This window comes from Phyllobates terribilis, unplaced genomic scaffold, assembly GCF_046119375.1.
Source record: "Phyllobates terribilis strain yellow unplaced genomic scaffold, ASM4611937v1 Scaffold_3__8_contigs__length_932513732, whole genome shotgun sequence".
Taxonomy (NCBI): domain Eukaryota; kingdom Metazoa; phylum Chordata; class Amphibia; order Anura; family Dendrobatidae; genus Phyllobates; species Phyllobates terribilis.
In genome coordinates this window covers 863343674-863356369 of record NW_027362763.1, presented here as the reverse complement: position 1 = coordinate 863356369, position 12696 = coordinate 863343674, and the positions used below count along the sequence as shown (strand labels likewise).

The window sequence follows — 12696 nt, the reverse complement described above, 5'->3', positions numbered from 1 at the left end:
ACCCAGGTACCTACTTCTGGGTCCTGATCTTCCCCACGTCCACCCTCCTCTATATCACTGGCCCCGGCCAGCGCATGCTCAGTGAGCTGTAAACTCCTCTCCAGGTTTGCAATGCTCCGGAGTGTTGCTAGCTGCACATTTAGATCCAGTATCTGGGCTTCAAAGCATGTAACACTGACATCGAGTGCAGACATATTCACCCTCAAACAGCTGTTCAAGGCATGCATACATCTCACAAGACGCACACCTGGTAGCATTGTTCATGGAGCACATATTAAATTGGAATAAACACTACAGGTAAAAGCCAAAAAACTAATAGAAGGCTAATAAGGAAAACACCAAGCTATGCTCTTGCGTTAAACTATAATATTGTGTTTAACTATGTACTTATCTGCCAGCTCTGTAACTTATGCCTCCTCTGTGACGCTCAATTCAGTCTCTGCATGCTCAGCAGCCTTGCTGGTTAGTTTTGCATTTGTAGTCCTTGCAGTCAGCCAAGTTTTTCAAAATGTACAAAGTCTTTATTATTCATCCTTAAAGGTTTCAATCATTGAGATGGAAAAAAATTATTTCTTCAGATGTTAGTGGTTACCATTAGTTAAAGTGAATCTAACAGCAGGTTTTTGCTACCTCATCTGAGAGCAGCATGATGTAGGTAAAGAGAAGCTGAATCCAATGATGTATCACTTAGATTACTGGGTGCAGCCGTTCTCACACAATCAGAGCTTTTAGATTTAGAATGAAGCTGAGCTGAGAAAGCTGCCCCCACCCACACCACAGCTGACCCCACCCACACAACATCTGACCCTGCCCACACCACTGTCAGGGTACAAAGTCCATAGACAGTGAGCTGCTTATCGCAAGAAGGGGCGTTTCCGTACAAGTCCAGCAATGTTAACCTCTATGGGTATGTGCACATGGTCAGGAGCCGCCTGGAGCCCCGACGCTGCTGATTAGCCGCGCGGCTTATGCCCTCATTATGCGCCATTATTATTTTTTTCACATGCGGACTTTCCTCATAGATGTTAGTCTATGGGGAAAGTCCACATGCGGACCTTCAAGAGAAACTGACATGCTGCGTGTCGGAAATACCGCTGCATGTCAGTTTCCACGGGTGAACCGCAGGTGCCCAGAGATTCTAGAAATCCCATCCACAATGCTGTAACATCTGGCCACTACGGGTTTGATTCTGCATAACACACTTTTTCAAACCTGCAGCGGCTCCTGACCGTGTGCACATACTCTTAGTGATAAATCCTTTACAGTCAGTAAACAACAGTACACACTTTGACAAGTGACACATCCCTGAATTCTGTGTTTCAGCCTCTACCTTATGCTGTCTTCAGATTACATAGCAAAAACCTGCTGACAGATTCCCTTAAATAAAATTTCCTTACATTTTAGTTTGTAGTCATCATTCCTTCATACGTTTTCCAACTCCACCGATATGCAGCTTTCAGCCTGATTCAAATTCCTACTTGTGGGAGTGTCCCTCCAAGTAATATAGGCTAAATGTGAGGTATGTGTGTTTCCTGGGTGCAGCTGTCTTCATTAGCACATATATCAGATATATCACATATATCAACAGCACACATAACTTATTTTCACTTCATATGCTTTATTCTTTTTTAATATTTTTTTTTCTGCCCTCCCAGAGACTGTGGATACTTTCCCCCCTCTCCATTCTTGAGATCTATGTATAACCACCTCCCTGTTGCTATCTCTAACCCTGAGAGAAGGGAGAGCAGAGAGAGAAGCAAAACCAGGTGCTCAGATTTGTAGCAGTTTTGCAAAAAGCACTAAGGTAGATAGAGGACTTATAGGCACTCTGCAGCAGCAAACTGCTAGAAAATGTGAAATATTTTAATGAAGATTATTTAGATAGTTACTTAACTTTTCATTTAGAAAGTGAACAAATTAACAATTAAAATAATATGCAGATGTGTACATAACTGTTAACTACTTAGTATTTTATTAAATTGTCACATTTTTCTTTCTGGAAACACTTGTAGATTATAACCAAAGTTCAGCTAGAGCATCAGCTGTAATTTACACTTAGTTTATAGTCTAATGCCAAATATATCTTCTTGGTAATATATCTTTAATCACTTTGTCATTTATTTTTGCTTTGTAAATCTTAGTCTAGGAAAGAGTCCATTGGAAGCTCCCTACAAGCAGCTGAACCTCGTGGTGACTTTATTTTTTAGTCTTAGGGAATGTGCACGTGGCATCTTTTAGGTGCTGGTGTACCCACATCGTTTTTTAAGTAGAAAACACTTGAGTAAAACACCGGCTGTGATTTTACTGCGTCGTCTTCTTTAAAATCAATTGTGTACTTTTCTTTCGACTTCTTTTTCGTATGTATGATAGCGGCAGCTGAAGAACAGTCAGGTCACTTTTTTTTAGCTGTTTCACAGGTTTTGAAGTAATTAAAATAAGTTAGAAAAGAAGGAATACCTACGTAAAGTCATTTTGACATTGCTGTACATTTGGTAATTTTTGCTTGGGTTTTGTTGGTGCTTTTTCAGCCACTTTCCAGCAGAATCCGCCTGTAAAAGACTCTGTGTGCACAAATCCTTATTGTTCTGTAACACAGATTGCATTTTAACTTACTCCGCACAGTCAGATTTACATATACTGTAGACATCTAAAGCTTCTAATAATAAGGGTACTTATTCTATAGAATTAGTGTTTTATGAATAGACAAAGAATAGGTTGTATTGTCATGTACAAAGAAAGTGAAAAAGGACCTTAAAATCCGTGATTCTGAAAATAAAGTATGCTGAGAAAATATCTAAATATCTGTACTGGTCTTAATAAAATGCAATGTCCATGTCGTTTTCTGCAGAGCCGACGTACATCACCATGGCTCCACCAATATGTGATCTGCTGATTAACTGCTCGCTGACTGAGAAGGACTGCAGTTATGGATTCCGGTTAGATCACTATGGCTGCCGTACCTGTCAGTGTAAAACAAGTAAGTCATTTTTAGTTAGTTCTGTTTCATAATACTTGGCCGCAGTCTTATCTGTGTAAACCCCTTAATTTTTCCATTCGTGGACTCTTTATCGCCATAATCTTTATATGCTGGGGTTTACGCATACTTTGGTGCACAGATGCAGAATAGATTGTGTACTGTCCATTCACATTATGGACCCATTCATTGAAATGTATGAGTTTGGTCCATGACTCAAACCAAAGTCAGGCATGTCTCCTCTTTATTTTGCGTATCATCAGTCTGCAAAATAATGTTGTCTGAAAACAGCCATTGGCTACAATTTATCCACATGTTATCTGTTAGAAAAATGGATAGTACCCATACTGAGGTTCGGATGAGGCCTAAGTCTTACGTACGGGATAGATTTACTATTACCCATTTTCCTGTTTTAATTCTAAGACAAGAACATGTAATATAGTTCTTTGTGCGCGAGTCTCAGATCGGTGGCACGTCATTAGTACCATGACTACTTAGTTCAGTTCTGCCAAAGACATGAATCCCCTTAAGTAAGTCAGCAAACTTCATTAAGTGCCAAAGTCGTTTTGGCAGTCTAGTGACTGTCTTTGCTTGGAGATTAAGGCAGCACATTCATAGTTAGCACTTTCATTGAAGCAAGGGTGCAGATACCAGACCTGTTGTCATTGCCAATTATCTCAGAACATACAGAGTCTATTTCATGGATCATGAGAACAAGAGGAGAATGGATCATGGTGTTGTGACATTTTGGAAGAATATGAAACTTGATGGGATATGTGGTTCCGCAGTGCTGAAGGGGACAATACTGACAATACACAATTTGAATTAGTAAGAAAAAAAGTATTTTTATTTTATAAAATAGAATATCTGCTGACTATTGTACAACATGGTTGGCAGTGTGAGTTGAGTTTTAATATGGTGACAGAAAAACCCCTTAAGTCATCAGCCGTGACAGCTGCTAGGAAGAACGTGAAGCAAATCTCAACAGTGGTGTTAATTTCCTTCAGACTGAAGATGATGTTATAGCAGATGTCCTGATCATTCCTGCCATCCTGGTAGAAATAACTTAAAATCTACTATGGCAGAAGATGATATAGAAGACTTTGAACTTGGGGACCATCTAATTCTTACTCTAGCAATTTACACAATCCAGAATGCAGTATTAATCTTTGCCTGCGGATATTGGGACATGTTGACAACATTTGTTTCTTACCGGCACATTTTGTTTTTACTCGTCGCTAAACTGCGTTTCTCAGCCTGTCACCTAAAGAGAATAATTTAAACTAAAGAATTTAAGAAAACAGAGTTTCACATAGTGGCCAGTCATATTATAACTGAAGTGTTCTGATAAGTAATGATTAATCCATGGAAACATGCCATTGTTCTTCATTTATTCAGAACACAAGAGAACGTAAAGGTCCACACCAGGATTAAGAACATTTTATTGTTCTGAAACGCGTTGGTTGTTTGCAGGGTATTTTCTCCAATTAGATCCAGATAATAATAAAGGATATTGGATTGTATCCTATCAACTCTGACCTGGAATCTGGACCTTTACTTTCTCTTGTGTTGCTGAGAAACCTCAAAACTTTTTCTTTGCCCTAGTTTTTAAAAGACATGGACATTACTCATGCCACCTGATTGGTGAGACAGAGGGGTCATGCATAATATATTACTTATAGTAAGTTGTATTAGAGTGAGGTTAGGATGGAATTCATGGAGACAGGCGCAGTGCCCTTGCGTGTTGGTAGCAGCTGTTTTTTGGTTTGTTTTTATTCCCAGTCATCAGAGGACACATTATAGCACTGTCAGTACCTGTCCCTGCCTTGTTTCTTGTCTTGAATGGGGACAACACATCATGCCGCGTATCCGTGGTATTCCATTTCCAGAATCTCATAAAGTTCTGAGCTTCTGGCAGAAATATGCTTTGCTATCTTTGAAGCCTTGTACAAAGGAAGTTTGGTTGCTGACTATGAAAGAGACACTCTCTATCTGTGAAATATCAAGGATTAGAGCAAAATTGGTATAAAGCATATACGTGGAAGAGCAAGATATGTCACTCACGGCATGGGGTGGCGGAGAATTCTTCTTATTCTTGCATCTACCGCGCATAATTTTGTCACCTCTGTCAAGGATCCGGATCAGTACTTTTTGTCTTAAAAATCCACACACATTTTTATAGCTTTATGGAAAAGTGATAATAGATTTTTAAAGGGTCAAAAGGAGGAAAGGAAATGTATAACCCTATTTGCTCACTTAGATCAGCTAATTTCTGTTCAGCAGTGTAGGGCTTAGTTCACACTTGCAATTTTTATGTTAGAAATACTCATACCAGAGGCAATGACTGCAGAATGTATTCATCTATATCGGTTTTTCTGTCTGTCTTTGGCATGAGTTTGGGTCCGTTTCTACACACCAACCGGCGGTACTAAACAATCACTGGTCGGTAAACATTTACCAATTGGCGGTCACTTAATAGGAAGACGGCAGTAAACGATGCAAACAGAGTGATCTTTAATTAAAAAAAAATGCAATAAAAAGAGATGAAAACATATGTATGCTAAAATAGTTTCAGTAAAGATACAAGCTCAGCGCTCAAAAACCAAGCCCTCAAACACACACAACTCCATTAGCGGAAACATCAAAAAGTTATGGGTCTCAGAAAATGGCAACACACGCCAAACTTTTTTTTAACAAAGTTCACATTTTTTTGACTACTAAATTGTAAAATAAAACCTTTACAAGCTTGGTATTACCGTACTGACTGAATCATACCATTAGGTCATTTTTACCGCTTAATGAATGCCAGAAAAGCATAAAACTATAGTGGGATTGCTATTTTTTCACCATTTCACCAGTGTGTGTGTGTGTGGGGGGGGGGGGTGAAAGAGCAAAAATGGAAAACTTCCTGGTCATCAAGGGGCTAAAAGGGCTTGTAAGCCAAACTTTTGCTAAAAAAAAAACGTGCAAAGAGAATGATGAATTGGGGCACTTATTTTTCTTCTTCAGACTCACAGTATAGCTAAAAAAAGCGAAATATTTAAAAGAATATTTTCTATACTGTGGGGGCTGCTATGTGCTGCTGATGGGTAGGGTCCAGGTCCTACTCTCAAGTGTACAGCTGAAGTGCATGAGCTGTGCACACACATGGCCCTGTGTTGAGGATGGTGAAGAAACCCATAGACTCAGCCGATGCTCCGTTCTGTTCATGCTGCTCATGCAAGACCTGCGCACTTTAGACCAGTGGTTTGAGCAGTCAGTGAGGGTCTCGGAACCTGGACCACTACCAATCAGGTGCACATACCAGCCTAGATATATATATATGTATATGTATATATATCTACACATAATATATGTGTGTGTGCAAAATTATTAAACTATAGTTATCTTTTCCATATGAGACTTTTCTTAAAGGGGTTTTCGACTCCAGAGCAGACTTTCTGCAAGCAATGAGGCTTTCCAAATGCTAAGGCCGGTTTCATACGTCCGTATATTTCCGGTACCTGAAAAAACTGTACCAGAGATATCTGGATCTTGTGTGTCCGTGTGTCACATGTGTGGCAACCATGTGCCGCCTGTGTGCCGCATCTGGATCACACGTATCGGCGCTTGGGAATCAGCGCTACAGTTAGCGCTGCTGAGCTCAGGAGTGGTGTCCTGTCCCTCACTGAGCGCAGCTCCGGAGCCCGCTCGCTGCAACAGCTCATTCTCCTTGATGTGATCAGTTGCAAGGATTACAGCAGGGGACACTTAGGACAGGTGAGCATAAGGGTTTTTTATTTTATTCTTATTTTTACAGGTGGACACTGCGGGAGCAGACACTACTACCCTCATCATTGTCCCTGCTGGTGCTTATCACAATGCTGCCAGGAACCATGATGAGGGCAGTGTTCAGTACCTGGCGCTTGGGAACAGCCCTAACTGTACACTGATTCGGTACGTGTCACACGGATGACATCTGTGTACGGTACGTGATTACACAGACCCATTGACTTGAATGGGTCCTCATGATCCGTGCTGTCGTCCAAAAACAGACATGTCAGCTTGTAGATCACATGGACACACGGTCCGTGGAAACACACTGACATGTGCGCAGACCCATAGATTTGAATGGATCTACATGTGTCAGTGTCTCCGATATGTGTGGAAACTGTTACCCCACGTACCGGACACACGGACGTGTGAAAGAGGCCTCAGGATTGGACTCTCCTAGCAGGTTCGAGCAGTCATCTCGTTATCACAAGTTTGCGATTTGCATAGTTGTTGTCATGTGCCAGGCAGCTTCTTATCCGCTTCTCTCAATAGAACATAACCTATCGAACTCACTAACAGAATCAAATCCTATAATACTGCTAGTATTTGGGAAGCTGCACTGCCCACCAAAAGTCTGCTCTGGGGTAGAAAATCCTTTTAAGGCTAAGTGCCTACGACGCAGAAATGCTCTGGATTTTTCCTGAGCGTTTCTGCATCTCCCTGGCAGAAAAAACGCATGCGGATTGTACATGCGGATTGTACATGCGTTTTTCCTGCCATGGACAAGCGTAAGTGAAGCATTTTGATCATGCAATTTCGCATGCGGGTTGTCAAGCGTTTTCCAAGCGATTTCAGCATCACTTGGAAAGTGCTTGACAACTTGGTCACACTATATAAATCCATGCAAACGGCATGGATTTTATATAGTGTGACCAAGTTAATTAAAAAAAAGAATAAACAATGGTAGAAAATAAAAAAAAAAACATATACTCACCTTCCGATGGCCCCCGATCTCCTTATCCGATGCGTCCGGTCTTCCCGGTGTCTCACGGTTGTGTAATTGGACCTTCCATGACGTCATTTAGTCATGCGACAGGTCACGCGACCGCTGACGTCAGCGGTCGCGTGACCTGTCACATGACTAAATGACATCATGGCAGGTCCTTTTAGATCATCGCGAGCTGCTGGGGAGCCAGGATGCATCGCTGAGGAGACCGGGGGCCATCAGAAGGTGAGTATAATGTTTATTTTTTATTTTAATTCTTTTTTTTTTACAGGTACTATGGTACCCGGGTCAGGATGAGCGTCTCCTCTTCTCCAGACTCAGGTACCATCCGCACATTGAATCGCTTAATATCCGCATGTGCACATGTAGTCATGCGGATATTAAGCGATTCAATGCAAGTCAACGGCGCGATTACGCAAAATAATTGGTAGTGCTGCGGATTTTTCCGCAATGATAATCCGCAGCGGAAATTTCCGCAGTATATGCACAGCACATGCGGATTATCATTGGGGAACATGGCAGGCCTTCTACCAAGCGTTTAAGCGTTTCTGCAGTGGAATTGCCACTGCGGAAACGCTTAAAAAACGCATAGTGGGCACACAGCCTTACGTAGATATGCCTTTGTATGTACCACAGTGATAGAATACTGTAGAAATACCCTTCTACCCTTCGGTACCATTGCTGGTTAATAATATTCACGTGTTATAGATTATAATCCAAAATCTACAGCAGAATGGAAATGTGAGAAACATAATGCATAAGATGTCAGCTAGGGATTTGATAACAAGGTGTTATGGGAGAGAAAGGAGCGTAGAGTAAAGTAGTTAAGATCTTTCCATGAGTATTAAGAAAATATTTTAGAAAGAAAGATCACACAGTCAGGGAGGCTCATTTACAAAGGTGCAGATCACATTCTGCTTTATCTCATAGTTATGTGTCTGCAGGTGGGTTTGGAGGAAAATGGTCATATCTTTAGTGATGCAGAATATTTTACTGACTGGTGGGGAATTTTAGGCTTCACTTAGACATCTGTGAATCTCATATGTGATTTATCAGTGTTTTTCACAGATGAAACATGTACCCATTATAGTTTATGTGGCGGTTCACACTGCATGGCCCGCAAAAAAAAACAAAACCAGAAACATGTCCATTTTTCATCAGTGTCACGAATCAATATTGCCCATACTAGTGTATGGATTTGTGAAAATCACTGACAGCACACACTGTCATCAGCACACACTGTCATCAGCACACACTGTCATCAGCACTCACTGTGTCACGGGTGTGTCAAAGGTGACAGACAGTCGCCCTGCAGTTGGTTGCAGGAGATCTCTACGTTTGGAATTACAGACATCTTCCTAGAGGCTAGTGGCTGTCTCTAGGACCCAGCGGCTACCTCCCTCTGGCTAATTAGCTCCCTGGCCTGGGGGGTATAAATACCTGGTGTGTCTGAAAGGGAGGTGCTGGCGATATTCATTTCTACTTGTGAGGCTTTAGCAAGAGCAGTACTTCGTCCTTTCTGGAGCTTGAGGCCGTGTTCGCATTTGTTTGGAGTCGTCTAAAGCTAAGCATTCTCCCCTGTTTGTCTACCCCTGTTGTCTATAGAGTTTAATGGAGATCGACTAGTGCTCATCTCCTCCCTTCCCTAGCCTTAATCATACGCCAGGGAAAGTCACGCGTGCAGCGATTGGTGAAGAGCCAATATAGGGATGGTAGTTGAGACAGGGTGACACTAGACCAGACTAGGAGGTCTCCACTAACCCCTTTCCCTAGTGTCTGGGCTCCCTTTCCCTCTGTGTTGCACTAAGTCTGTCCCACACCTTGCGTGACACACTGTCATCAGCATACACTGTCCATTTCTAAAATTGCAATGAATAGTAGAAGCTTTACAACTTTACAATTTTTTTTTTTATATATATACAGTACAGACCAAAAGTTTGGTCACACCTTCTCATTTAAAGATTTTTCTGTATTTTCATGACTATGAAAATTGTACATTCACACTGAAGGCATCAAAACTATGAACTAACACATGTGGAATTATATACTTAACAAAAAAGTGTGAAACAACTGAAAATATGTCTTATATTCTAGGTTCTTCAAAGTAGCCACCTTTTGCTTTGATGACTGCTTTGCACACTCTTGGCATTCTCTTGATGAGCTTCAAGAGGTAGTCACCGGAAATGGTCTTCCAATAATCTTGAAGGAGTTCCCAGAGATGCTTAGCACTTGTTGACCCTTTTGCCTTCACTCTGCGGTCCAGCTCACCCCAAACCATCTCGATTGGGTTCAGGTCTGGTGACTGTGGAGGCCAGGTCATCTGGTGAAGCACCCCATCACTCCCCTCCTTGGTCAAATAGCCCTTACACAGCCTGGAGGTGTGTTTGGGGTCATTGTCCTGTTGAAAAATAAATGATGGTCCAACTAAACACAAACCGGATGGAATAGCATGCCGCTGCAAGATGCTGTGGTAGCCATGCTAGTACAGTATGCCTTCAATTTTGAATAAATCCCCAACAGTGTCACCAGCAAAGCCCCCCCACACCATCACACCTCCTCCTCCATGTTTCACGGTGGGAACCAGGCATGTAGAGTCCATCCGTTCACCTTTTCTGCGTCGCACAAAGACACGGTGGTTGGAACCAAAGATCTCAAATTTGGACTCATCAGACCAAAGCACAGATTTCCACTGGTCTAAAGTCCATTCCTTGTGTTCATTATACCAAACAAGTCTCTTCTGCTTGTTGCCTGTCCTTAGCAGTGGTTTCCTAGCAGCTATTTTACCATGAAGGCCTGCTGCACAAAGTCTCCTCTTAACAGTTGTTGTAGAGATGTGTCTGCTGCTAGAACTCTGTGTGGCATTGACCTGGTCTCTAATCTGAGCTGCTGTTAACCTGCGATTTCTGAGGCTGGTGACTCAGATAAACTTATCCCCAGAAGCAGATGTGAATCTTGGTCTTCCTTTCCTGGGGCGGTCCTCATGTGAGCCAGTTTCTTTGTAGCGCTTGATGGTTTTCGCAACTGCACTTGGGGACACTTTCAAAGTTTTCCCAATTTTTCAAACTGACTGACCTTCATTTCTTAAAGTAATGATGGCCACTCGTTTTTCTTTACTTAGCTGCTTTTTTCTTGCCATAATACAAATTCTGACAGTCTATTCAGTAGGACTATCAGCTGTGTATCCATCTGACTTCTGCACAACACAACTGATGGTCCCAACCCCATTTATAAGGCAAGAAATCCCACTTATTAAACCGGACAGGGCACACCTGTGAAGTGAAAACCATTTCCGGTGACTACCTCTTGAAGCTCATCAAGAGAATGCCAAGAGTGTGCAAAGCAATTATCAAAGCAAAAGGTGGCTACTTTGAAGAACCTAAAATATAAGACATATGTTCAGTTGTTTCACACTTTTTTGTTAAGTATATAATTCCACATGTGTTAATTCATAGTTTTGATGCCTTCAGTGTGAATGTACAATTTTCAAAGTCATGAAAATACAGAAAAATCTTTAAATGAGAAGGTGTGTCCAAACTTTTGGTCTGTACTGTATATATACCAGAAAAATCACTGATGAAACACTAATGGTAAAAGCTGACGCACTGACCAAACACTGATAATATTGGATCAAACACACTGATGACAATCAGACCCTTTTTAGTGTACCAGAGGAATCACTGACGTCTGAATGAGGCCTTAAGATCATGTGAAGGTTATATGTAATGGAAGCATGCCACAGGTTTGTTATGGGGCCCGGAGAGAGAATAGCGACCTAGATGTTCTTATTCTGTGTGTGGTCCCGGTCTAACAGACTCTGTATATAAACTCATCACAGCATCTCTCAGAATAGGGGGTTAAGTGTCTGCCAGATCAGAAGGATGGCTATGATTTTCTGATGAAACGCCCTTTCTCTGCGTATACGACTTTGTAATTCAAAATCATGCCAGGCTCTGCTCACATTGTCGCTAGCAAATACACTTGACAGGCTCATTACAAGTCAACGGGATCAATTAGAATTCATTAAATCTGTATTACTGCAGATCTGTCAAAGCTTTTACTGCTCAGGTAATAGCAGAAGCCATGGCACTAACGTGATAATTCTACATCTTTAAAGGGAATCTGTCACCAGGTTTTTGCTAACTACTCTGAGAGCAGCATAATGTAGGGGGAGAGACCCTGATTCCAGCGATGTGTCAATTAATGAACTGCTTGCTGTAGTTTTGATAATACTGCTCTTTTATCAGCAAATCACAAGAGGCTATTAAACGTGATGACATGTAGTCCTCCATATTCAAAAACTCAGCATAATCCTGCCCCCACCACTAATTTGCAGCTTTCTGCCTACGCACAGTATAGACAGAAAGCTGCCAATCAGTGGTGTGGCCGGGGCGATACAGATCTCAGTATTCAGAGAACTGGTAGATCTGCAGCAGAGAAAACAGTGATTTTATCAAAACTATAGCAAGCAGCCCAGTAAGTGACACATCACTGGTATTAGGGTCTTTGCCCCTACATTGTGCTGCTCTCAGATGAGTTAGCAACATTCTGGTGACAGATTCTCTTTAAGTACAAATGTTCAGCTGTGTTTTAATATTTCTTGATTTCAATTTATTTCAGAATCTCTGTTTGCTGTCAGCACATCAGAACATTCTGCTCCACATTTATCAAAAGGGGCTATTCCTACTCCAATTTTTTAGTATACTCACTTCAACACCACAACTCCATATTTATCAAATGTCATAACTTAAAGGAGTATTCCCAGCTCCAAGATCCTAACCCAAATACGTAATAGGTGTAATAATAGTATTAGAAAATATCTCCAATTAGAAATGTAGTATAGTTTTTCTGATTCGCTGTGTCTCTTTCCTCATGTGCAGGGCGTGCAGGACCTTAGGTATCCATGGTTATGACCACTGATATAGTGACAGTTAGTTAACTAGTTGCTAGTGATTGTAACCATGGA

General features: G+C 41.5%; 1 protein-coding gene across 1 annotated transcript in view; it reads left to right on the top strand.

The window, feature by feature from the left end:
* CRIM1 (cysteine rich transmembrane BMP regulator 1) overlaps window positions 1–12696 on the top strand; it is an 869940-nt gene that overhangs the window by 700679 nt on the left and 156565 nt on the right. The window contains exon 8 of the mRNA XM_073672628.1: window positions 2849–2977. Coding sequence (XP_073528729.1) covers window positions 2849–2977 — 129 coding nt within the window. The remainder of the gene's footprint in view (window positions 1–2848; window positions 2978–12696) is intronic.